Genomic DNA, 24,009 nt, shown 5'->3' on the forward strand with positions numbered 1-24,009 from the left:
GCATAGACTATGAATGCCACATGTAGAAATGCTCACACAACCTCATTGATAGCAGCCAAGATACACATTGTCTAAGGAACGCTCTGCCACTCAATGCAGCTCAAACTCCACTGCTGGCAGCTCCCTTAGCCATTACTGACCATGACTTCCCAGATGTGCTCGATGGGAGACAAGTCCAGAGATGCTACAGACCATAAATTAAGATGCTTTGAAAAGGTTTTCACTATTTTGATATTTGCACATCATCAACATGTCTATCCTGTGATTTTCTTAATTCCACAGCTTTTCCTTCTGGGTATTACAATTTCAATATTGAGGATTGTATATAATAATTTAAATTATGGGGAGCCACAACTAAATTTTCACCAGGGAAAGGCTAGGGTGGGGTGGGGGCAGGGTCACCCCCGACCTTAATCCTGCGTTGTGAATAAATACAAAGTACTATGTAAATGGTACACACAAAAAAAATGCATGTGATTCTACTACAATGGTCCTCTGATTATAAGCCAGAACCAGGAGTGGCACAAATACTGAGGTAAAAAAAAAAAAAAAAAATATTCACCAAAATACTCAATGTGTGCACATGAAGTTACAGAGGTAATTTGACATGTCGCCTCTGATGTTTTGTACATTTTCCTCACCGGATCAGTAGTTAAAAGTATAAAGAAGTACAATTACTCTGATAGTTCCACGGTTTCTTCTTCATGGAGTCTTTTCCTCTCACACAGCTCTTCCGGCAGATATTGATTAATTAATTCTTCCAATAAGAATGTCACATTGAAGGTTCTGCGAGCCAGATACTGAGGGCAAAAACACCATGTTAGCAGGAATTCACAAGTGGCCCACAGAAGCCGCAATGGGCCTCATGTATCAATCACTTGGCATATAAGGCTATGTCAACATGTTGTAGACAATCTGCATGTTCTGGCATGAGAAACTTTTGCGGGCAACAAAACAAGAAACACCTTGCATTTTTCTTCATTGCTCTCAATGGTGAAATGTAGGAACAAACGAAAAAAAAAAAAAAAAAAATTCTGAACGTGTGCATAGCAATTCACAATTCTCAGACTTTGTTGGCATCAAAATTTCCTTGCACATTTCTGAAAATCTACAACAAAAAGCACGGCATAAATGCATTGTGTGCACACAGCCAAAGGGTAAACAATTGATCAAATTTTTTGAGCTACCTCTGCCACGTCACGGCAAATCTCAATAGCGGGTCCTACTCTATCTAAAAATTGATCAATTGTGTGCTAAAAAAAAAATCTCATTTTGCATTATAGTACAGTTGGAATCGGTGAATTTACACTTTTGTTTGCATGCCATTCTCAAGCAGTGCTGGCTCCTCCTTTCTGTTGATAATGAGTACTGTCTAATACTTGCGTATTCATTCCGAATAGCATGTGCAAAACTTGCAATGTAACGAGTAACCTGAATTCCGCACTATTTGCTACTCGCACAAAGAAGGGAATTTTGTTTACTTACCGTAAATTCCTTTTCTTCTAGCTCCTATTGGGAGACCCAGACAATTGGGTGTATAGCTTCTGCCTCCGGAGGCCACACAAAGTATTACACTTTAAAAAGTGTAACCCCTCCCCTCTGCCTATACACCCCTCCCGTGCATCACGGGCTCCTCAGTTTTGGTGCAAAAGCAGGAAGGAGGAAAACTTATAAATTGGTCTAAGGTAAAATCAATCCGAAGGATGTTCGGAGAACTGGAAACCATGAACCAAAAGAACAATTCAACATGAACAACATGTGTACACAAAAGAACAACCAGCCCGAAGGGTACAGGGAGCGGGTGCTGGGTCTCCCAATAGGAGCTAGAAGAAAAGGAATTTACGGTAAGTAAACAAAATTCCCTTCTTCTTTGTCGCTCCATTGGGAGACCCAGACAATTGGGACGTCCAAAAGCAGTCCCTGGGTGGGTAAAAGAATACCTCGATAAAAAGAGCCGAAACGGCCCCCTCTTACAGGTGGGCAACCGCCGCCTGAAGGACTCGCCTACCTAGACTGGCGTCTGCCGAAGCATAGGTATGCACCTGATAGTGTTTCGTGAAAGTGTGCAGACTAGACCAGGTAGCTGCCTGACACCTGCTGAGCCGTAGCCCGGTGCCGCAATGCCCAGGACGCACCCACGGCTCTGGTAGAATGGGCTTTCAGCCCTGAAGGAAGCGGAAGCCCAGAAGAACGGTAGGCTTCAAGAATCGGTTCCTTGATCCACCGAGCCAAGGTTGACTTGGAAGCCTGCGAACCCCTACGCTGGCCAGCGACAAGGACAAAGAGCGCATCTGAACGGCGCAGGGGTGCCGTGCGAGACACGTAGAACCGGAGTGCCCTCACTAGATCTAATGAGTGCAAATCCTTTTCGCATTGGTGAATTGGATTAGGGCAAAATAAAGGTAAGGAGATATCCTGATTGAGATGAAAAGGGGATACCACCTTAGGGAGAAATTACGGGACAGGACGCAGAACCACCTTATCCTGGTGAAAAACCAGGAAGGGGGCTTTGCATGACAGCGCTGCAAGCTCCGACACTCTTCAGAGTGATGTAACTGCCACTAGAAATGCCACCTTCTGCGAAAGACGTGATAAAGAGACATCCCGCAGCGGCTCGAAAGGTGGTTTCTGAAGAGCCGTTAGCACCCTGTTAAGGTCCCAGGGTTCCAGCGGACGCTTGTAAGGTGAGACTATGTGGCAAACTCCCTGCAGGAACGTGCGGACCTGCGGAAGCCTGGCCAGGCGCTTTTGAAAAAATACGGAGAGCGCCGATACTTGTCCCTTGAGAGAGCCGAGTGACAAACCCTTGTCCATTCCGGATTGAAGGAATGAAAGAAAAGTGGGTAAGGCAAACGGCCAGGGAGAAAAACCATTATCAGAGCACCAGGATAAGAAGATCCGCCAAGATCTGTGATAGATCTTGGCGGACGTTGGTTTCCTGGCCTGTCTCATAGTGGCAATGACATCCTGAGATAATCCTGAAGACGCTAGGAGCCAGGACTCAATGGCCACACAGTCAGGTTGAGGGCCACAGAATTCAGATGGAAAAACGGCCCTTGTGACAGCAAGTCTGGGCGGTCTGGAAGCGCCCACGGTTGACCCACCGTGAGATGCCACAGATCCGGGTACCACGATCGCCTCGGCCAATCTGGAGCGACGAGAATAGCGCGACGACAGTCGGACCTGATCTTGCGTAACACTCTGGGCAGCATCGCCAGAGGAGGAAATACATAAGGCAGTCGAAACTGCGACCAATCCTGAACTAATGCGTCCGCCGCCAGAGCTCTGTGATCCTGAGACCGTGCCATGAAGGCCGGGACCTTGTTGTTGTGTCGTGACGCCATGAGATCGACGTCCGGCGTTCCCCAGCGGCGACAGATCTCTCGAAACACGTCTGGGTGAAGAGACCATTCCCCCACGTCCATGCCCTGACGACTGAGAAAATCTGCTTCCCAGTTTTCTACGCCCGGGATGTAAACTGCGGAGATCGTGGAGGCTGTGGCTTCCACCCACTGCAGAATCCGCCTGACTTCCTGGAAGGCCTGACGACTGCGCGTGCCGCCCTGATGGTTGATGTATGCGACGGCAGTGGCGTTGTCCGACTGTATACGGATCTGTCTGCCCTCCAGCCACTGATGGAAAGCCAATAAGGCTAGATACACTGCCCTTATCTCCAGAACATTGATCTGAAGGGAGGACCCTACCGGAGTCCAGGTTCCCTGAGCCCTGTGGTGGAGGAAAACCGCTCCCCACCCTGACAGGCTCGCGTCCGTGGTGACCACAGCCCAGGTTGGGGGTAGGAAGGATTTTCCTTGCGATAGAGAATTGGGAAGGAGCCACCACTGAAGAGACGTCTTGGTTGCAAGGGACAGAGAGACGTTCCTGTCGAGGGAAGTCGACCTCCTGTCCCATTTGCGGAGAATGTCCCATTGGAGTGGCCGCAGATGGAATTGCGCGAACGGCACTGCCTCCATCGCTGCCACCATCTTCCCCAGGAAGTGCATGAGGCGCCTCGAGGGGTATGACTGACCCTGAAGAAGAGATTGCACCCCTGCCTGCAGAGAAAGCTGTTTGTCCAGCGGTAGCTTGACTATCGCTGACTGTGTATGAAACTCCATCCCGAGGTACGTCAGTGATTGGGTCGGTGTCAACTTGGATTTTGGGAAGTTGATTATCCACCCGAACTGCTGGAGAGTCGCCAGAGCGACTGTAAGGCTGTGTTGACACACCACCCGAGAAGGTGCCCTGACTAGGAGATCGTCTAAGTAGGGAATCACCGAGTGGCCCTGAGAGTGTAGGACCGCCACAACGGATGCCATGACTTTGGTGAACACCCGTGGGGCTGTCGCCAGGCCGAAAGGCAATGCCACGAACTGAAGGTGTTCGTCCCCGATGGCGAAACGCAAGAAGCGTTGATGTTCGGGTGCGATCGGCACATGGAGACAAGCATCTTTGATGTCGATCGATGCTAGGAAGTCTCCTTGTGACATCGAGGCGATGACCGAGCGGAGAGATTCCATCCGAAACCGTCTGGTGCTCACATGTCTGTTGAGCAGTTTGAGGTCCAGAACGGGACGGAATGATCCGTCCTTCTTTGGCACCACGAACAAGTTGGAGTAAAAGCCGCGACCATGTTCCTGAGGGGGAACAGGGATCACAACTCCTGTCTTCAGAACGTCCACTGCCTGAAAAAGTGCGTCGGCCCGAGCGGGGGGCGGAGAGGTTCTGAAGAAACGAGTCTGAGGACGAGAGCTGAACTCTATCCTGTAACCGTGAGACAGAATGTCTCTCACCCATCGGTCTTGAACATGTGGCCACCAGGCGTCGCAAAAGCGGGAGAGCCTGCCACCGACCGAGGATGCGGTTCGGGGATGCCGAGAGTCATGAGGAGGCCGCCTTGGAGGCAGCGCCTCCGGCGGACTTTTGGGGGCGTGACTTAGCCCGCCACGCATAGGAGTTCCTCTGGCCTTTCTCCGGCCTGCTGGACGAAGCGGATTGGGACTTGGCGGAGGGACGAAAGGACCGAAACCTCGATTGAATTTTCCGTTGCTGAGGTCTCTTAGGTTTGGACTGGGGTAAGGAGGAGTCCTTTCCCTTGGATTCCTTAATAATCTCATCCAATCGTTCGCCAAACAATTGGTCGCCAGAAAACGGCAAACCGGTTAAGAACCTCTTGGAGGCAGAGTCTGCCTTCCATTCGCGCAGCCACATGGCCCTGCGGACTGCCACAGAATTAGCAGATGCCACCGCTGTACGGCTAGCAGAGTCTAGGACTGCATTCATGGCGTAGGAAGAAAAAGCTGACGCTTGAGAAGTCAGAAACGCAACCTGCGGAGCAGAATTACGTGTGACTGCATTAATCTCAGCCAGACAAGCTGAGATAGCTTGTAGTGCCCACACGTCTGCAAAGGCCGGGGCAAAAGACGCCCCCGTGGCTTCATAGATGGATTTCACCAGGAGCTCTGCCTGTCAGTTGCATCCTTCAGCGATCAGCCATCTGCCACAGATCTAGCCGCCAATCTAGAGACTGGGGGATCCACCTTGGGACAGTGAGCCCAACCCTTAACTACGTCAGAGGGGAAGGGGTAACGTGTGTCAGTAAGGCGCTTGTCCGGAACCGCTCTGGGCTTCTGGACAGCATCTCTGAAGTTAGAGTGATCGAAAAACGCACTCCGTGTACGTTTGGGGAACCGAAACTGGTGTTTCTCCTGTTGAGAAGCCGACTCCTCTACAGGTGGAGGCGGGGGAGACAGATCTAACACCTGGTTGATGGACGAGATAAGATCATTTACTAAGGCGTCCCCTTCAGGTGTATCAAGATTGAGGGCAACGTCAGGTTCAGAGCCCTGAGCTGCGACGTCCGCCTCGTCCTCCAGTGAGTCCTCAAGCTGGGAACCCGAGCAGCGTGAAGAAGTCGGGGAAGATTCCCAGCGGGCCCACTTAGTCGGTCTGGGACTGTGGTCCGGGCAGGAGTCCTCCGCGTGGGACCTAGGGCCCAACCTGGGAGCGCGCTGCGGCGCGGACCAAGAGGGGCCTGGAGGCGCCGATCCAACGGGGACCGGGGCCTGTGTAAGGACCGGTCTGGACTGCAAAGCTTCTAGCAGCTTGGCAGACCATTTGTCCATAGACTGAGCCATGGATTGTGAAAGTGACTCAGAGTTTCTCAGCAAAAGAGGCGAACTCTGTGCCTGCCGCCTGGACAGGGAGAGCAGGGGGGTCTACATGAGCCGAGGGGTCCACTAGTGACCGAGGCTCCGGCTGAGCAAGTGAAACAGGGGTCGAGCATTGCTCACAGTGAGGGTAGGTGGAACCCGCAGGTAACATAGCCCCACAAGAGGTACAGGTCGCAAAAAAACCCTGTGCCTTAGCACCTTTGCTCCTTGTGGACGACCTGCTGTTGTCTCCTAGGAGAATGATCACTGAGGGTATATGGGAAGGGGTATACAGCCCGACCGAACAGAAATATGTATATAAATACGTATCTATTCCGGCACCCTAGGGGGGACCAGCACCGGGTGACCGGTGTGGCTTACCGACCGCTAAAAAGCGGAGTGTTTGTCCTCCAGATTCCCTGCCTTAGGTCTCCCAGAGCTGCAGAGCTCTTCTCTGATAATCCTCCACCGGCAGAATGCCAAAAACATGGCTGCCGGAGCTCTCAGGGGAGGAGTGGAGCCGTGGGCGGTGCTAGAAAAAGTGCGGGAATCTGGGGTCCCCACAGTGATCAGTGAGGGGGGAGGAAACATACAGGATGCTCCGGCCCTCACATCCGACGTCAGGCCGGCCGTCCCGCCCTTACCCCTGACAGGCAGGCCCGGGGGCGGGATTTTTGCTACTAGGCCGCGATGAAGCCGGGGACTAAATTTAAGACCGCGGCCGACAAGCAGGCGCGGAAGTGCGCCGGTCTTCACAAATCAGCAGCTGCTGCAGCGTCCGGGAGGAAGGCGCTCCATGCACAGTCCCCATGGGGACACAGAGTACCTTATAGATGCAGGGCCCGGTCCCTGAGGATGAATACACTCCTGTCCAGCAGATTCCCACAGGGGCTGCGGAGGGAGCCCAGTCCCAGTGAATGGATGACCGGTCAGGATCCCACTTCTCCCAGAGCCACTAAGGGATGGTGAAGGAAAACGGCATGAGGCTCCGGCCTTTGTACCCGCAATGGGTACCTCAACCTTAACAGCACCGCCGACATAGTGGGGTGAGAAGGGAACATGCCAGGGGCCCCGTGGGGGTCCTCTTTTCTTCCAACCGATATAACTAATCTGAGAATGCATGAGTGGATGTGTGCCTCCTTCCACACAAAGCATAAAACTGAGGAGCCCGTGATGCACGGGAGGGTGTATAGGCAGAGGGGAGGGGTTACACTTTTTAAAGTGTAATACTTTGTGTGGCCTCCGGAGGCAGAAGCTATACACCCAATTGTCTGGGTCTCCCAATGGAGCGACAAAGAAAATTACAGCATTCAAGTTACTCGTTACATTGCACACGCTATTTGAAATGAATACGCTAGTATTAATTACACAGTCCTCGTTATGACTATAGAGAGTACGAATAGTTAGGTACTCGCTCAACTAGTAGTGAGCAAATACCGTATTTTTCGCTTTATAAGACGCACTTTTCCTCCCCAAATTTTGGGAGGAAAATAGGGGGTGCGTCTTATAAAGCGGTACCGGGGGGGGGGGGGGTCCTGTCTGAGGCGATCGGGCGGCCGGGTGCCTGTGGCTGCATGCAAGCGGCCGGGTACCTGTACTTGCGTGCAGCGGCAGCCGGGTACCCGTGGCTGTGTGCGGGTGGCAGCGGGTGCTGTGTGGGGTCGGCAGCCGGGTACCCATGGCTGTGTGCGGGCGGCAGCCGGGTGCTGTGTGCGAGCGGCAGTCGGGTGCCCGTGCAGGCGGCAGCTGGCCTCACACAGGTACCCGGCTGCCGCCCTCACACAGTCACCCAGCTGCCGCCCATACACAGCCATGGGTACCCGGCTGCCACTGCACGCAAGCACAGGTACCCGGCGGCTTGTACGCAGGGTGGGCGGGCAGCCTGCCACTCTGTGCATGCGGGGCGGGCGGCTATGCAGCTTACCAGTTGTCCGCGGTCCCACTTTCAAATGATGGCGCCGGTGGAGCTCTTGGATGAGAGCTCCATCTGCGCACGCGCTGCTCCGGGAGTCAGCGCGTGCGCAGATGGAGCCCTTGGATGAGAGCTCCATCTGCGCATGCGTCGCTCCGGGCGCCATTACTTGAATCGGGACTGCGGACACACTCCACCACTGAGCCGTCGCCGCCGCTCCCACCACTGAGCCGTCGCCGCCACCACTGAACCGGGACCGCGGACACACTCCACCACTGAGCAGTCCCTGCCGCTGCCACCACTGAGCAGTTGCCGCCGCTCCCACCACTGAGCCGTCGCCGCCACTCCCACCACTGAGCCAGGACCGCGGACACTCACTGTACCGGCCTGCTGCACGGCTCACCCGCCACGGCTGCTGCCGCCACCACGGACCCCACGGATACTGCCACCGCGGACGCCACCGCGCCTGCAACCACGGACGCCACGGTACCTGCAACCACGGACCCCGCTGCCACTGACCTGCCGCGCCTGCCAGCACAACCTGTGCTTCCTGTGACCCCGCTTCACCACCACTGCTGCCCCCCTCCGGTAAGAGAACACCGGAGTATAAGACGGACCCCATTTTTCTTTTTTTTTTACTTTTTTTATGTCTAAGTTTGGGGTGCGTCTTATATTCCGGTGCGTCTTATAAAGCGAAAAATACGGTTAATCAGAAATACAGTAAAACACACATGGTACTGAGAAAATACGAGTAAGGTTGCTGTCAAACATGTGCCTTTATTTTGAACACCCTCCCCCACCCAAAAAAAGAGGAGCAACTAGACATTAGCTGTACGGAACCTATTCACACGATGCATTTTTTGGGTCCCTATTTTTACATCATTCCCACTATGTATTGATTTTTTTTAATGGAATTTTTCTTATGCTTTCTAGAAAAAAAATGTAATGACAAGGGCCAAGACAAGTCTATGAGTTTGTGGGAGAATAAGCAAAAACACACACACACACACACACACACACACACACACACACACACACACACACACACACACACACACATTTAACATTGAGAATATAGGAAACATTTTCCATTATATTTTTTTTAGCTATACTGTAAAACAGACATCGGTGCCAGCAGTTTTACACACGTGAGGGGGGCCTAATGTTAAGTTCACACAATGAGTTTTTAATGCAGTGTATTTTTCCTGTGCAAATAAATGCAGAGTCTTAGGCTGGTTTCACGCACCCGTTATTCGCAGTTAGGCACGATCACTCCAAAAAAACGGATGTGGCAGATCCGGCAAAAAAAAAAAAAAACAAAAACGGATCCGTTGCATCATTTTTTTTTTTCCATGCGTTCATTTGACGAATCCGTTGTGATACTGAACATGCTCAGTTAAAAAAAACCGGATTAGTCGTTGAATTCCGTCATATGCAGCATGACGACTGATCCGGCGCCCTAGGCTTCCATTATAGAACATGCCACACAGCGCCGGATCCGGAGACAAAAAAGGGAATTTTGTTTACTTACCGTAAATTCCTTTTCTTCTAGCTCCTATTGGGAGACCCAGACAATTGGGTGTATAGCTTCTGCCTCTGGAGGCCACACAAAGTATTACACTTTTAAAAAAGTGTAACCCCTCCCCTCTGCCTATACACCCTCCCGTGGATCACGGGCTCCTCAGTTTGGTGCAAAAGCAGGAAGGAGAAAACTTATATAAATTGGTCTAGGGTAAATTCAATCCGAAGGATGTTCGGAGAACTGAAGACCATGAACCCAAAGAACAAATCAACATCAACAACATGTGTACACAAAAGAACAACCAGCCCGAAGGGCACAGGGGCGGGTGCTGGGTCTCCCAATAGGAGCTAGAAGAAAAGGAATTTACGGTAAGTAAACAAAATTCCCTTTTTCTTTGTCGCTCCATTGGGAGACTCAGACAATTGGGACGTCCAAGAGCAGTCCCTGGGTGGGTAAAGCAATACCTCAATAAAAAGCCGAAAACGGCCCCCTCTTACAGGTGGGCAACCGCCGCCTGGAGGACTCGCCTACCTAGACTGGCGTCTGCCGAAGCATAGGTATGCACTTGATAGTGCTTCGTGAAAGTGTGCAGACTAGACCACGTAGCTGCCTGACACACCTGCTGAGCTGTCGCCCGGTGCCGCAATGCCCAGGACGCACCTACGGCTCTGGTAGAATGGTCTTTCAACCCTGAAGGGAGCGGAAGCCCAGAAGTACGGTAGGCCTCGAGAATCGGTTCCTTGATCCACAGAGCCAAGGTTGACTTGGAGGCCTGAGATCCCTTACGCTGGCCTGCGACAAGTACAAAGAGCGCGTCTGAACGGCGCAGGGGCGCCGTGCGAGACACGTAGACCCGGAGTGCTCTCACTAGATCTAAAGAGTGCAAATCCTTTTCACATGGGCGAATTGGATTAGGGCAAAAGGAAGGCAAGGAGATATCCTGATTTAGATGAAAAGGGGATACCACCTTAGGGAGAAATTCCGGGACAGGACGCAGAACCACCTTATCCTGGGGGAAAACCAGGAAGGGAGCTTTGCATGACAGCGCTGCAAGCTCAGACACTCGGCGAAGTGATGTGACTGCCACCAGGAAGGCCACCTTCTAAGAAAGACGGGAGAGAGAGACATCCCGCAGCGGCTCAAAAGGCGGCTTTTGAAGAGCCGTCAGGACCCTGTTAAGATCCCAAGGTTCCAACGGACGTTTGTAAGGTGGAACCATGTGGCAAACCCCCTGCAGGAACGTGCGGACCTGCGGAAGCCTGGCTAGACGGGTTTGAAAAAACACGGAGAGCGCCGACACTTGGCCCTTGAGAGAGCCGAGGGACAAACCCTTGTCCATTCCAGATTGTAGGAATGAAAGAAATGTGGGTAATGCAAACGGCCATGGAGGAAAACCGTTATCAGAGCACCAGGATAAGAAGATTTGCCAAGTCCTGTGATAGATCTTGGCGGACGTTGGTTTCCTGGCTTGTCTCATGGTGGCAATGACATCCTGAGATAACCCTGAAGACGCTAGGAGCCAGGACTCAATGGCCACGCAGTCAGGTTGAGGGCCACAGAATTCAGATGGAAAAACGGGCCTTGTGACAGCAAGTCTGGGCGGTCTGGAAGTGCCCATGGTTGACCCACCGTGAGATGCCACAGATCCGGATACCACGACTGCCTCGGCCAGTCTGGAGCGACGTGAATGGCGCGACTGTATTCAGACCGGATCTTGCGTAGTACCCTGGGCAGCATCGCCAGAGGGGGAAACACGTATGGCAGTCAAAACTGCGACCAATCCTGGACCAAAGAATCCGCTGCCAGAGCTCTGTGATCCTGAGACCGTGCCATGAAGGCCGGGACCTTGTTGTTGTGTTGTGACGCCATGAGATCGACGTCCGGCGTTCCCCAGCGGCGACAGATCTCTCGAAACACGTCTGGGTGAAGAGACCATTCCCCCGTGTCCATGCCCTGACGACTGAGAAAATCTGCTTCCCAGTTTTCTACGCCCGGGATGTGAACTGCGGAGATGGTGGAGCCTGTGACTTCCACCCACTGTAGAATCCGCCAGACTTCCTGGAAGGCTTGACGACTGCGAGTGCCGCCTTGGTGGTTGATGTAGGCGACGGCAGTGGCGTTGTCCGACTGGATTCGGATCTGCCTGCCCTCCAGCCACCGATGGAAAGCCAATAGGGCTAGATATACTGCCCTTATCTCCAGGATATTGATCTGAAGGGACGATTCTATTGGAGTCCAGGTTCCTTGAGCCCTGTGGTGGAGAAAAACCGCTCCCCAACCTGACAGGCTCGCGTCCATGGTGACCACGGCCCAGGTTAGGGGTAGGAAGGATTTTTCCCGAGACAGATGTGGGTAGGAGCCACCACTGAAGTGATGTTTTGGTTGCGAGGGAAAGAGATGTTCTTGTCGAGGGAAGCAGCACTCTTGTCCCATTTGCGAAGAATGTCCCATTGGAGTGGCCGTAGATGGAATTGCGCGAACGGCACTGCACTGAAGTGACTGCACCCCCGCCTGCAGAGAAAGCTGTTTGTCCCGCGGTAACGCTGGCTGGGTATGAAATTCCATCCCGAGGTAAGTCAGTGATTGGGTCGGTGTCAACTTGGATTTCGGGAAATTGATGATCCACCCGAACTGCTGGAGAGTCTCCAGAGTGACGGAAAGACTTCGTTGACACGCCACCCGAGAAGGAGCCCTGACTAGGAGATCGTCCAAGTAGGGGATCACCGAGTGGCCCTGAGAGTGCAGGACCGCCACGACGGATGCCATGACTTTGGTGAAAACCCGTGGGGCTGTCGCCAGGCCGAAAGGCAATGCCACGAACTGGAGGTGTTCGTCCCCGATGGCGAAACGCAGGAAACGATGTTCGGGTGCGATCGGCACATGGAGATAAGCATCTTTGATGTCGATCGATGCTAGGAAGTCTCCTTGTGACATCGAGGCTATGACCGAGCGGAGAGATTCCATCCGAAACCGTCTGGTTCTCACATGTCTGTTGAGCAGCTTGAGGTCCAGAACGGGACGGAATGACCCGTCCTTTTTTGGCACCACGAACAAGTTGGAGTAAAATCCGCGACCACGTTCCTGAAGGGGAACGGGAATCACAACGCCTTCTGTCTTCAGAGCGTCCACTGCCTGAAAAAGTGCGTCGGCCTGTGCAGGGGGTGGGGAGGTTCGGAAGAAACGAGCCGCAGGACGAGAGTTGAACTCTATCCTGTAACCATGAGACAGAATGTCTCTCACCCATCGGTCTTGAACGTGTGGCCACCAGGTGTCGCCAAAGCGGGAGAGCCTGCCACCGACCGAGGATGTGGTGAGATGAGGCCGAGAGTCATGTGGAGGCCGTGCCTCCCGCGGCCTTTTGGGGGCGTGACTTGGACCGCCACGCATAGGAGTTCCTCTGGCCTTTCTCCGGCCGGTTGGACGACGAGGACTGGGTCTTGGCGGAGGGACGAAAGGACCGAAACCTCGATTGGATTTTTCTCTGCTGAGGTCTCTGAGGTTTGGACTGGGGTAAGGAGGAGTCCTTTCCCGAGGATTCCTTAATAATCTCATGCAACCGTTCGCCAAACAAACGGTCGCCAGAAAAAGGCAAACCAGTTAAGAACCTTTTGGAAGCAGAGTCTGCTTTCCATTCGCGCAGCCACATGGCCCTGCGGACTGCCACGGAGTTAGCGGATGCCACAGCCGTACGGCTAGCGGAGTCCAGGACGGCGTTCATGGCGTAGGACGAAAATGCTGATGCCTGAGAGGTCAAGGAAGAAACCTGCGGAGCAGAATTCCGCGTGACGGCATTAATCTCAGTCAGACATGCAGAGATTGCTTGGAGAGCCCACACGGCCGCAAAGGCCGGGGCGAAAGACGCGCCCGTGGCCTCCTAGATGGACTTCACCAAGAGCTCTGTCTGTCAGTGGCATCCTTCAGGGATGAGCCATCGGCAACAGACACAACGGACCTAGCAGCCAATCTAGAGACTGGAGGATCCACCTTGGGAGAGTGTGCCCAGCCCTTAACGACTTCAGGTGAAAAGGGGTAACGCGTGTCAGTGTGCCGTTTAGCAAAGCGCTTGTCCGGGACTGCTCTGGGCTTCTGGACAGCGTCCGTGAAGTTAGAGTGAGCAAAAAACGTATTGCGCGTACGTTTGGGGAATCGAAATTGGTGTTTCTCCTGCTGAGAATCCGGGTCCTCTGCAGGAGGAGGTGGAGGTGAGAGATCCAGCACCTGGTTGATGGACGAGATAAGATCATTTACCAAGGCGTCCCCCTCAGGGGCATCAAGGTTAGGGGTGAAGTCAGGGTCAGAGCCCTGAGCTCCCACGTCCGCCTCGTCTTCCTGAGAGTCATCAAGCTGGGATCCAGAGCAGCGTGAGGAGGCCGGGGAAGAGTCCCAGCGAGGCCGCTTAGCCGGCCTGGGGCTGCGATCCGGGCAGGAGTCCTCTGCCTGGGACCTAGAGGCTATCCTGGGAGCGCGCTGCGGCGTGGACCGAGAGGGGCCTGGAGGAGACAAACTAACAGGGGCCGGGGCCTGTGAAGGGCCCGGTCTGGACTGCAAAGCCTCAAGGAGCTTAGATGACCATTTGTCCATAGACTGTGCAATGGATTGAGAAAGTGACTGGGAGAGTGTCGTAGCGAAAGAGGCCAACGACTGTGACTCTGTCCCTGCAGACTGCTCAGGGGGAGCCGGGGGATCTACATGAGCCAAGGGGCCCACAAGTGCCCGAGGCTCCGGCTGAGCAAGCGTGGCAGGAGTCGAGCATTGATCACAGTGGGGGTAGGTGGATCCCGCAGGCAACATAGCCCCACAAGAGGTACAGGCCGCGAAAAAAGTCTGTGCCTTAGTAGCTTTGCTCCTTGTGGACGACATGCTGTTGTCTCTTAGGAGAGTGACCACTGAGGGTATATGGGAAAAGGGTATACAGCCTTTCCAAACAGATATATACATCTATAAATATATCCCGGCACCCTAGGGGGACCAACACCGGGTGACCAGTGTGGCTTACCAACCGCTAACGAGCGGAGTGTGTCCTCCAGATTCCCTGTCTTGGATCCCCCAGAGCTGCAGAGCTTTGCCGCTGAGTAGCATCCACCGGCAGAATGCTAAAAATGGCTGCCGGAGCTCTCAGGGGGGGTGTGGAGCCGAGGGCGGCGCCAGCAAAGAGCGGGAATCTGGAGTCCCCAAGTGGTCAATGAGGGTGGGGGGGAGACATGCAAAGATGCTCCAGCCCTCAGAGCCGACGTCACGTCGGTAATCCCGCCCTAACCCCTGACAGGCAGGCCCGGGGGCGGGATTTTGCTCGACTATACCGCGGCGAAGCCGGGGACTAAATTTAAGGCCGTGCCCGACAAGCAGGCACGGTCGGCGGGGAAGTCCGCCGAAAAAAACTGCGGACGGAACTACCGCGGCTTCCGGGGAGAAGGAGCGACCTCCCTCCCTGTACAGTCCACACATGGGGACACAGAGTACCTTCCAGTTGCAGGGCCCGGTCCCTGGGGGTGAAGAAGCTCCGGACCGGCAGGTTCCACCAGGGGCTGCGGATGGAGCACGGTCCCAGCACGTGGATGACTGCTTAGGATCCCACTTCTCCCAGAGCCGCATAAGGGATGGTGAAGGAGACGGCATGTGGCTCCAGCCTCTGTACCCGCAATGGGTACCTCAACCTTAACAACACCGCCGACATAGTGGGGTGAGAAGGGAACATGCCGGGGACCCCATCGGGGTCCTCTTTTCTTCCATCCGTCATAACTATGTATGAGAATGCATGAGTGGATGTGTGCCTCCTTCCACACAAAGCATAAAACTGAGGAGCCCGTGATCCACGGGAGGGTGTATAGGCAGAGGGGAGGGGTTACACTTTTTTAAAAGTGTAATACTTTGTGTGGCCTCCAGAGGCAGAAGCTATACACCCAATTGTCTGGGTCTCCCAATGGAGCGACAAAGAAAAATGTTGCATGCCGAGTCCTTTCCGGCAGCCGGACGAAGAAATTTCGCCGGATCTGGCGGACGCCACATGCAACGCAATGCCATCCTTCGCTAATACAAGTCAATGGGGAATAAAACTGATCCGGCGTCAGATCAGTTTTATCCGCATTTTGCCAGATTGTGTCTGACGGCAAAAACCGGATGTGTGAAAGTAGCCTTACAGTTCCGGCAAAGTAGACTGGGATTTCTAGAAATCTCATGCACATCCCCCCCCCCCCCCCATCTTCTTTCTTTAACAGAGCGTAAACAGACCTGTGGTGCGCTTTTGAAATCCGCAACTTTAATTTCTATCAGAGTTTTCTCAAAGTTAAATATGAAGTATAAAAACAACCATAAAGCAGTTTTATTTAGAAACATGAGATCAAAAAGGCAAAATCAGTCTTAAAAATTAGTTAATTGCCATAATAGGTGCAGAAAATCTGAACATAAAAACTCACCAAATACTCATTGTGGGAACTTTGTACCATAAAGATGGCAAAAATAAACAACTATAAGTAATTGTGGACTTTGGAAACTGCCCATTATAATGAGTGGGAATCTCAAAATTTCTAGATAATTAAAATTAGATGCTGGCTCATAACACTGGACATGAATGAGATGTTTTATGGCCTAGATCCACTCATCAGATACTGAGCACTCACCTCTGTTAAGCTCTGCTTACATAAGGGACACTGCGGTGTGTGATCCAAGCAGCGTTCCAAGCACTTCTTGCAGAAGGTGTGTCCACAAGGTGTTGTAACCGGCTCATAAAATAACCTGGAAATATGAATAATTTATAAATTAATTCTGCACCACAGAAAAACCTAAAACACCAAGTCTTTATATTAACCGAAAAGGCATTAAAAGTTTAAGCTTTTTTTTTTTTTTAAAGAAAAAAAACCCCCAAAAAACACAAAACAACAATCGCATACACAGAATGATAATCATATTATGCAAGATCTAAAGACGGGTCTACTTTTCTTGTAGAAACAGCGCCACTCTAGTCCATGGCTTGTGTCTGGTACTGCGGCTCAATCCTCATAACTTGACTGCATTACCTGATAAAAAATATCTGGGTTCTAAGTAATTTCAAAGCATTTCAGAACAGATACTAACCTCATACAAAGGGAGCACTCGAAGTCGTTCCCGTCAATCAGCTTATGGAGGGTGGATGGGTCGGCTATTAAGTTGGAGAAGTCCCCGTAGAAGGCTTCTAGAACAGAACAGAAATGGTTACATTTGGCTGAATCTTATAGTTCACAGGCTGTGGAGTCTAAATCTTATCTATTAATCCTTAGCAAAAAAAGCCAAAATATCTTAAGAGTTTTTCAAAGACTGAATAATATTCAGTAATAATAATAATCAGTAAAGCGCTGCAGAATATGTTGGCGCTATAGAAATAAAAATTATAATATTCAAAACCTATCCATAGGACCCCTTTACTCCCTAGATGATTTTCCGTTTTGTTTTTTGCTCCCCTTCTTCAGAGAGCCGTAACTTTATTTTTCTGTCAATCTTGCCATATGAGGGCTTGTTTTCTTGTGGACAAGTTTTACCATATTGGAAAACTGCAAAAAAAAAAAAAAAAAAATTGAAAAAAGAACCTGATTGCACGATAGTTTTGGGGGCATTTTATTCAGTGTTCACTATATGGTAAAACATTTTTACTTTTATCTAAGAAGTAAAAAAAAAAAAAAAAAAAAAAGTAGTTTGTCCCAAAAAAGTGGAGCACTTTTTGCGCCATTTTCCGCAACCTGTAGCATTCTCATTTTTCGGGATCTATGGCTTAGGGACAGCTTATTTTTTGCATCTTCAGCTGATGTTTTTAATACCATTTTTGCACAGATGCAGTGTTTTGATAGCCTGTTCTTGCATTTTGCGCAAAATTTTCAACTACCACAAAAACATTTTTGTTGCTGCTACGTCGATTACCAATCAGATTAATTGATTTTAAATTTTCAGAAACTTGTGGATTTCTGAATGCGGCGATGCCAAATGTGGATATGTTTATAACCCTTTCATTTTCAATGTGGTGAATGGGGATGGGGGGGGGGGTGATTTGAACCTTTTTGTTTTCTATACTAGTCCTCATAGGTGTTAGAAGGATCAGCAGTTTGATAGATTCATTTCTCCTGATCAGAGCTGCATCGCTCTGATCAGGAGAAATGCTCACTTATCCACATATAGTGCCTTATAAGGTATGTGCTCAGAGGAGCGTCTCTCAAAGAGAGCCATTATATGCTGCATGTTTCCTTAAGCTTATGTACTTTCAAGAGGGTCCCCTGTGGAGCCATTTAGAGACGCGAGTCTCAATATTACCAGTTTTTCTTCCTATTGATCATCCATTTATACCATGTAAAGGTAATATGAACATAACGTCCGCTATATTCATTGTTACATGTACCTTATACTGGTGTTGACTTATATACAGGATTAGATCCTTGTTAAAATTTGCTCTGATTACCATTTTGATCGAAAAGTAACTTTTCCTTTTGCAGAAAAGGAAAACACATCCTTTGAACTATTAAAACTACCCACCACATAAACTATTACATAGTGCATCAGGTAGACATATTCTTCATGTTTCCTATATTCCATATATATATGGCCTGTTTCAATCATATATCTGACACAGTGCGCAGTATTTATCTTATACCATGGATATCATACTGATATTTGTATCTATTTATTGATATAGAATTTCCTGCACGTCTGCAATAAAACTTAAAATATTGCTTCCTGCCCTGGAAACTGTTCATAATACCCACAAGTTATCTTCAGTGCATAAGGTAGATATAACATTTGCGCACTGTATTATTTACGTCTATGGCCCCTTTATACATACCGTTGTATGTTGTGACATGATGCATACTAATTCTGTTCTTTGTACAGGATCTCAAGTTTGTCCATTTATTGTCCAATTGTGACGACTACCTGTCATAGATCACTCACTGCTTTGATTTTCCTCTGGATGGGTGTATGTTTGCCATTTATGCTTCTTGTATGAACAAAAAGTCTGAAAATTTCCTCTTTTTGATAAAATAAATATCCTATCAACCTGTATTGGATTTTTTTCATATAACAGTGTACACATTTTTTTTATTCTGTGCAAAACTGATAGATGAGCTTGTAGGAACAGCCTGTTATAACTTGCTCTGTGATAGAATTCTACTGTTAATGTACAAAGCGTATATTGATTATGTATTTTTTGTCATCTCAGATAATCCTATCCTCGACAAAGACCGCATGTATACGGTCGAAATGTTGGATGAGATTTAAATTATCCTTTGACTTATGCACGAATAAACAAACACATTTAAGCATTAAGATTTTTTTCTTGTTACTCATTGAAGAAAAAAAAAAAAAAAAAGTGTGCCGGAGCTATTCTTACTATTGGCTGGACTATTTTTCTCCGAGCACCTATATTTAACACAGTGAGCCAGGTATAACCATTCTCTAACAGGAACTACGTCATGATAGCAACAGGAGCAATCTCACGACCGGTCTCTACCTTGGCAACCATTGGCTCCCCGTGATCGTATCACAGGGCCTCTGATTGGGAAAGGCGCGTTGCCCGCTAAGGTGCTTTAAAATCGCGCTGTCACATTTTGACAGCACGATTTAAGGGGTTAACAGGCACGGGTGGATCTCTGATCCACTGCGCCTGCCAGGCACATGTTTGCTGTACAAATCAGCAGATATGTGCGAGGATCACCACTGGCTCACCACAGCAGCTGGTGGTGATCACCCCTTCATGGTTTAGGACATACCGTTACGTCCTAGGTCATGAAGGGGTTAATCTCACACACCAAGTGAAGTAACATGTTCTCAATTTTGCAAGCATAGAAATTGTTTTTAACAACCCATCCAAGCCACACAGGTGAGGAAATCAAACCATAAATGTCCATGTATTAAAATTCTGTGTTATAATAAGAAATGACAGGGGAAAAGTATTTAACCTCTGGAGAAAAGTGCAAAAAGCCATGGAAAGTCATAACTGCTGAAATCTATCAGTACGTAGAGAGCAATCCTGACCCTTAGTGAATAATATCAACTGGTTCAACCGATGGCCTATAATAAGGAGTCATCACCAAGGTGCCACACAAGAAATCTCTCACGATGGGTAAAATCAGTGAGCTGTCTCAAGACCTTCGGAACCTTAATGTTACAAAACATACTGATGACATAGGTTACAGAGTTTTTAAACTACTAAAAGTCCCAGTGAACACTATGGGGGCCATAATCTGGAAATGGAAAGATCATTTTAACATAACCTGACCAAGATCAGGTGTTCCCCACAAGATTTCAGAGGCGTGAAAAGAATCAGAAGAGTTATCAAAGAGCCAAGAACAACCTGTGGAGAGCGAGAGACAGACCTGGAATCATCAGGTACAATTGTTTTAAAGTGAACAATAAATAATGCATTCAACCTCCATGGCATGTATGTACTCTCACCACCAAAGACTCCATTGCTGAACATCATAGCACGTTCAAGCGAGTAACGTTTGCTCAACGACATTTAGTCAAACCTGTGAAATACTGGAAGAATATAGTCTGGTCACTTGAGATAAAAATTGAACTCTGAATGAAATAACACACACCATGTTTGGAGGCCTTTAACACCATACCAACAGTGAAGTTTGGAGGTGGGAACATAAAGGTGTGGAACGGTTTTCCAACAGCACTGGGAAACTTCATGTAATTGAAGGAAGGATGAATGGACAAAGGTACCGAGACATTTCTTGATAAAAATCTGCTGCCGCCATCTACCAGGATGATGAAGATGAAATTATAGTGCATATTTCAGCAAGAAAATGATCCTAAAACACAGAGCCAAGGAAACAAATTGGTTTCAGAGAAAGAAAAAAAGTTGCTGGACTGGCCAAACCAATCACTTGACCTGAATACCAAAAGAAAATTTTCAGAAGGAACAAAAGCTCAGAGTTCCTAAAAAGGAACCCATGAAACCTTATGGATTTGAAGAGTGTTTGTGTGGAAGACTGGGAGAAAAATCACACCTGAGCAATGCATGCCATTAGTTTCTCAACACAGGCAGAATCTTGAAGCAGTCATCATCAACACAGGTTTTTGTAAGAAGTATTACCTTTTAGTAACAGTGTTCAGTACTTGTTATTATAATTACAGACCTTAATTTATGGACTGCTATGACTTTATTTCTTTGCCCGTGTGGATTGGATACATTGTTAATACCCGGTCAGAAATTCATGTCAATAGCATGTTTTTAGTATGGGACAAAATGCTGCAAAGCATGAGTGATGTTAACAATAGGGAGAATTACATTTTGCTAAATTGATAAAAATAGGCTGACTGACTAAAGAGATCTAAATCAAAATTTGGTTAGAGCACTTTTGCCTTTAAACAAAAAGACAAATCTTCAAAAGGTACACTTGTCCAGAGTCAGCGACTTTGTAGGATTATAGTCCAGTATATGAGTAACCAATAATACTAAGCAGCGATAATTATCATTTTCATACGTAGGTTGAAACAGTCATTAACTGAAGCAATCCGTTCATGGATCAGTTTTCTATCGACTCCAATGTTGAGAAGAGAAAAAAAACAAAAACAAAAAAAAAAAAACCCAAAAACCACCACAGATCCAGCCGAAATAAAGTAAATAAAAACACACAAAAATGGAATAATATTGTGGCTGCACAACGTTTTTGCTACTGGGTTGCTGTTTGATATATTCAACGGTTGATTACTGGACATGAACTTAGCCCGACTGCTACAAAAGGTGAAGATGTGGAAGACTGTTACTGTAACTCATTCATCAAGGAAAAAAAGGAGGACAGTAATAAGACACAAGGTAGTTATACAGCATCAGCAAGGCCTCATCCAGGCAAAGATTTCAAAGCAGACTGGTGTTTCAAGATTTGCTGTTAAAACGCTTTGAATAAGCATGAAAGAAGGGAATTTTGTTTACTTACCGTAAATTCCTTTTCTTCTAGCTCCCATTGGGAGACCCAGCCAAATGGGTGTATAGCTATGCCTCCGGAGGCCACACAAAGCATTACACTAAAAGTGTAAAGCCCCTCCCCTTCTGCCTATACACCCCCCGTGCCTCACGGGCTCCTCAGTTTTGGTGCAAAAGCAAGAAGGAGGAAAATATTATAAATTGGTTTAAAGTAAATTCAATCCGAAGGAATTTCGGAGAACTGAAACCATTCAACATGAACAACATGTGTACACAAAGAACAACAGCCCGAAGGGAACAGGGGCGGGTGCTGGGTCTCCCAATTGGAGCTAGAAGAAAAGGAATTTACGGTAAGTAAACAAAATTCCCTTCTTTGTCGCTCCATTGGGAGACCCAGACAAATGGGACGTCCAAAAGCAGTCCCTGGGTGGGTAAATAATACCTCATAATGGAGCCGTAAACTGCTCCGTCCTACAGGTGGGCAACCGCCGCCTAAAGGACTCGCCTATCTAGGCTGGCATCTGCCGAAGCATAGGTATGCACCTGATAGTGTTTCGTGAAAGTGTGCAGGCTCGACCAGGTAGCTGCCTGACACACCTGCTGAGCCGTAGCCTGGTGCCGCAAAGCCCAGGACGCACCCACGGCTCTGGTAGAATGGGCCTTCAGCCCTGAGGGAACCGGAAGCCCCGAGGAACGATAAGCTTCGAGAATCGGTTCCTTGATCCACCGAGCTAGGGTTGATTTGGAAGCTTGTGACCCTTTACGCTGGCCAGCGACAAGGACAAGGAGTGCATCCGAGCGGCGCAGGGGCGCCGTACGAGAAATGTAGAATCTGAGTGCTCTCACCAGATCTAACAAGTGCAAATCCTTTTCACATTGGTGAACTGGATGAGGACAAAAAGAGGGTAAGGAGATATCCTGATTGAGATGAAAGGGGGATACCACCTTAGGGAGAAATTCCGGAACCGGACGCAGAACCACCTTGTCCTGGTGAAACACCAGGAAAGGGGCTTTGCATGACAACGCTGCCAGTTCAGACACTCTCCGAAGTGAAGTGACTGCTACTAGGAAGACCACTTTCTGCGAAAGGCGTGAGAGAGAAATATCTCTCATTGGCTCGAACGGTGGTTTCTGAAGAGTCATCAGCACCCTGTTCAGATCCCAAGGCTCTAACGGACGCTTGTAAGGAGGGACGATGTGACAAACCCCCTGCAGGAACGTGCGTACCTGTGGAAGTCTGGCTAGGCGCTTCTGAAAAAACACAGAGCGCTGAGACTTGTCCTTTAAGGGAGCCAAGCGACAAACCTTTTTCCAATCCGGATTGAAGGAAGGACAGAAAAGTGGGCAAGGCAAATGGCCAGGGAGAAAACCCCTGAGCAGAGCACCACGACAGGAATATCTTCCACGTCCTGTGGTAGATCTTGGCGGACGTTGGTTTCCTAGCCTGTCTCATAGTGGCAATGACCTCTTGAGATAACCCTGAAGACGCTAGGATCCAGGACTCAATGGCCACACAGTCAGGTTGAGGGCCGCAGAATTCAGATGGAAAAACGGCCCTTGAGACAGCAAGTCTGGTCGGTCTGGTATTGCCCACGGTTGGCCGACCGTGAGATGCCACAGATCCGGGTACCACGACCTCCTCGGCCAGTCTGGAGCGACGAGGATGGCGCGGCAGCAGTGGGACCTGATCTTGCGTAACACTCTGGGCAACAGTGCCAGAGCAGGAAACACATAAGGGAGTTGAAACTGCGACCAATCCTGAACTAAGGCGTCTGCCGCCAGAGCTCTGTGATCTTGAGACCGTGCCATGAATGTCGGGACCTTGTTGTTGTGCCGGGACGCCATTAGGTCGACGTCCGGCATGCCCCAGCGGCAACAGATCTCCTGAAACACGTCCGGGTGAAGGGACCATTCCCCTGCGTCCATGCCCTGGCGACTGAGAGTCTGCTTCCCAGTTTTCTACGCCCGGGATGTGAACTGCGGATATGGTGGAGGCTGTGGCTTCCACCCACAGTAGAATCCGCCGGACTTCCTGGAAGGCTTGCCGACTGCGTGTCCCGCCTTGGTGGTTGATGTATGCCACCGCTGTGGAGTTGTCCGACTGAATTCGGATCGGTTTGCCTTCCAGCCACGGCTGGAACGCCTTTAGGGCAAGATACACTGCCCTTATCTCCAGAACATTGATCTGAAGGGAGGACTCTGTCTGAGTCCAAGTACCCTGAGCCCTGTGGTGGAGAAAGACCGCTCCCCACCCTGACAGGCTCGCGTCCGTCGTGACCACCGCCCAGGATGGGGGCAGGAAGGATTTCCCCTTCGACAGAGAAGTGGGAAGAAGCCACCACTGAAGGGAAGCTTTGGCTGCCCGCGAAAGGGAGACGTTCCTGTCGAGGGACGTCGACTTCCTGTCCCATTTGCGGAGAATGTCCCATTGAAGTGGACGCAGATGAAACTGCGCAAAATGGACTGCTTCCATTGCTGCCACCATCTTCCCTAGGAAGTGCATGAGGCGCCTCAGGGGGTGTGACTGACCTTG

The 24,009-nt window shown here is 49.7% G+C and overlaps 1 protein-coding gene across 1 annotated transcript in view; it reads right to left on the reverse strand.

Moving 5' to 3' along the window:
* Window positions 1-24,009, reverse strand: part of LONRF1 (LON peptidase N-terminal domain and ring finger 1) — a 136,419-nt gene that overhangs the window by 27,581 nt on the left and 84,829 nt on the right. Inside the window, exons 6-8 of the mRNA XM_075335405.1 lie at window positions 16,658-16,754; window positions 16,204-16,318; window positions 679-800 (exon numbers count right to left, since the gene is read on the reverse strand). Coding sequence (XP_075191520.1) covers window positions 679-800; window positions 16,204-16,318; window positions 16,658-16,754 — 334 coding nt within the window. The remainder of the gene's footprint in view (window positions 1-678; window positions 801-16,203; window positions 16,319-16,657; window positions 16,755-24,009) is intronic.

This window comes from Anomaloglossus baeobatrachus, chromosome 1 (assembly GCF_048569485.1).
Source record: "Anomaloglossus baeobatrachus isolate aAnoBae1 chromosome 1, aAnoBae1.hap1, whole genome shotgun sequence".
Lineage (NCBI taxonomy): Eukaryota > Metazoa > Chordata > Amphibia > Anura > Aromobatidae > Anomaloglossus > Anomaloglossus baeobatrachus.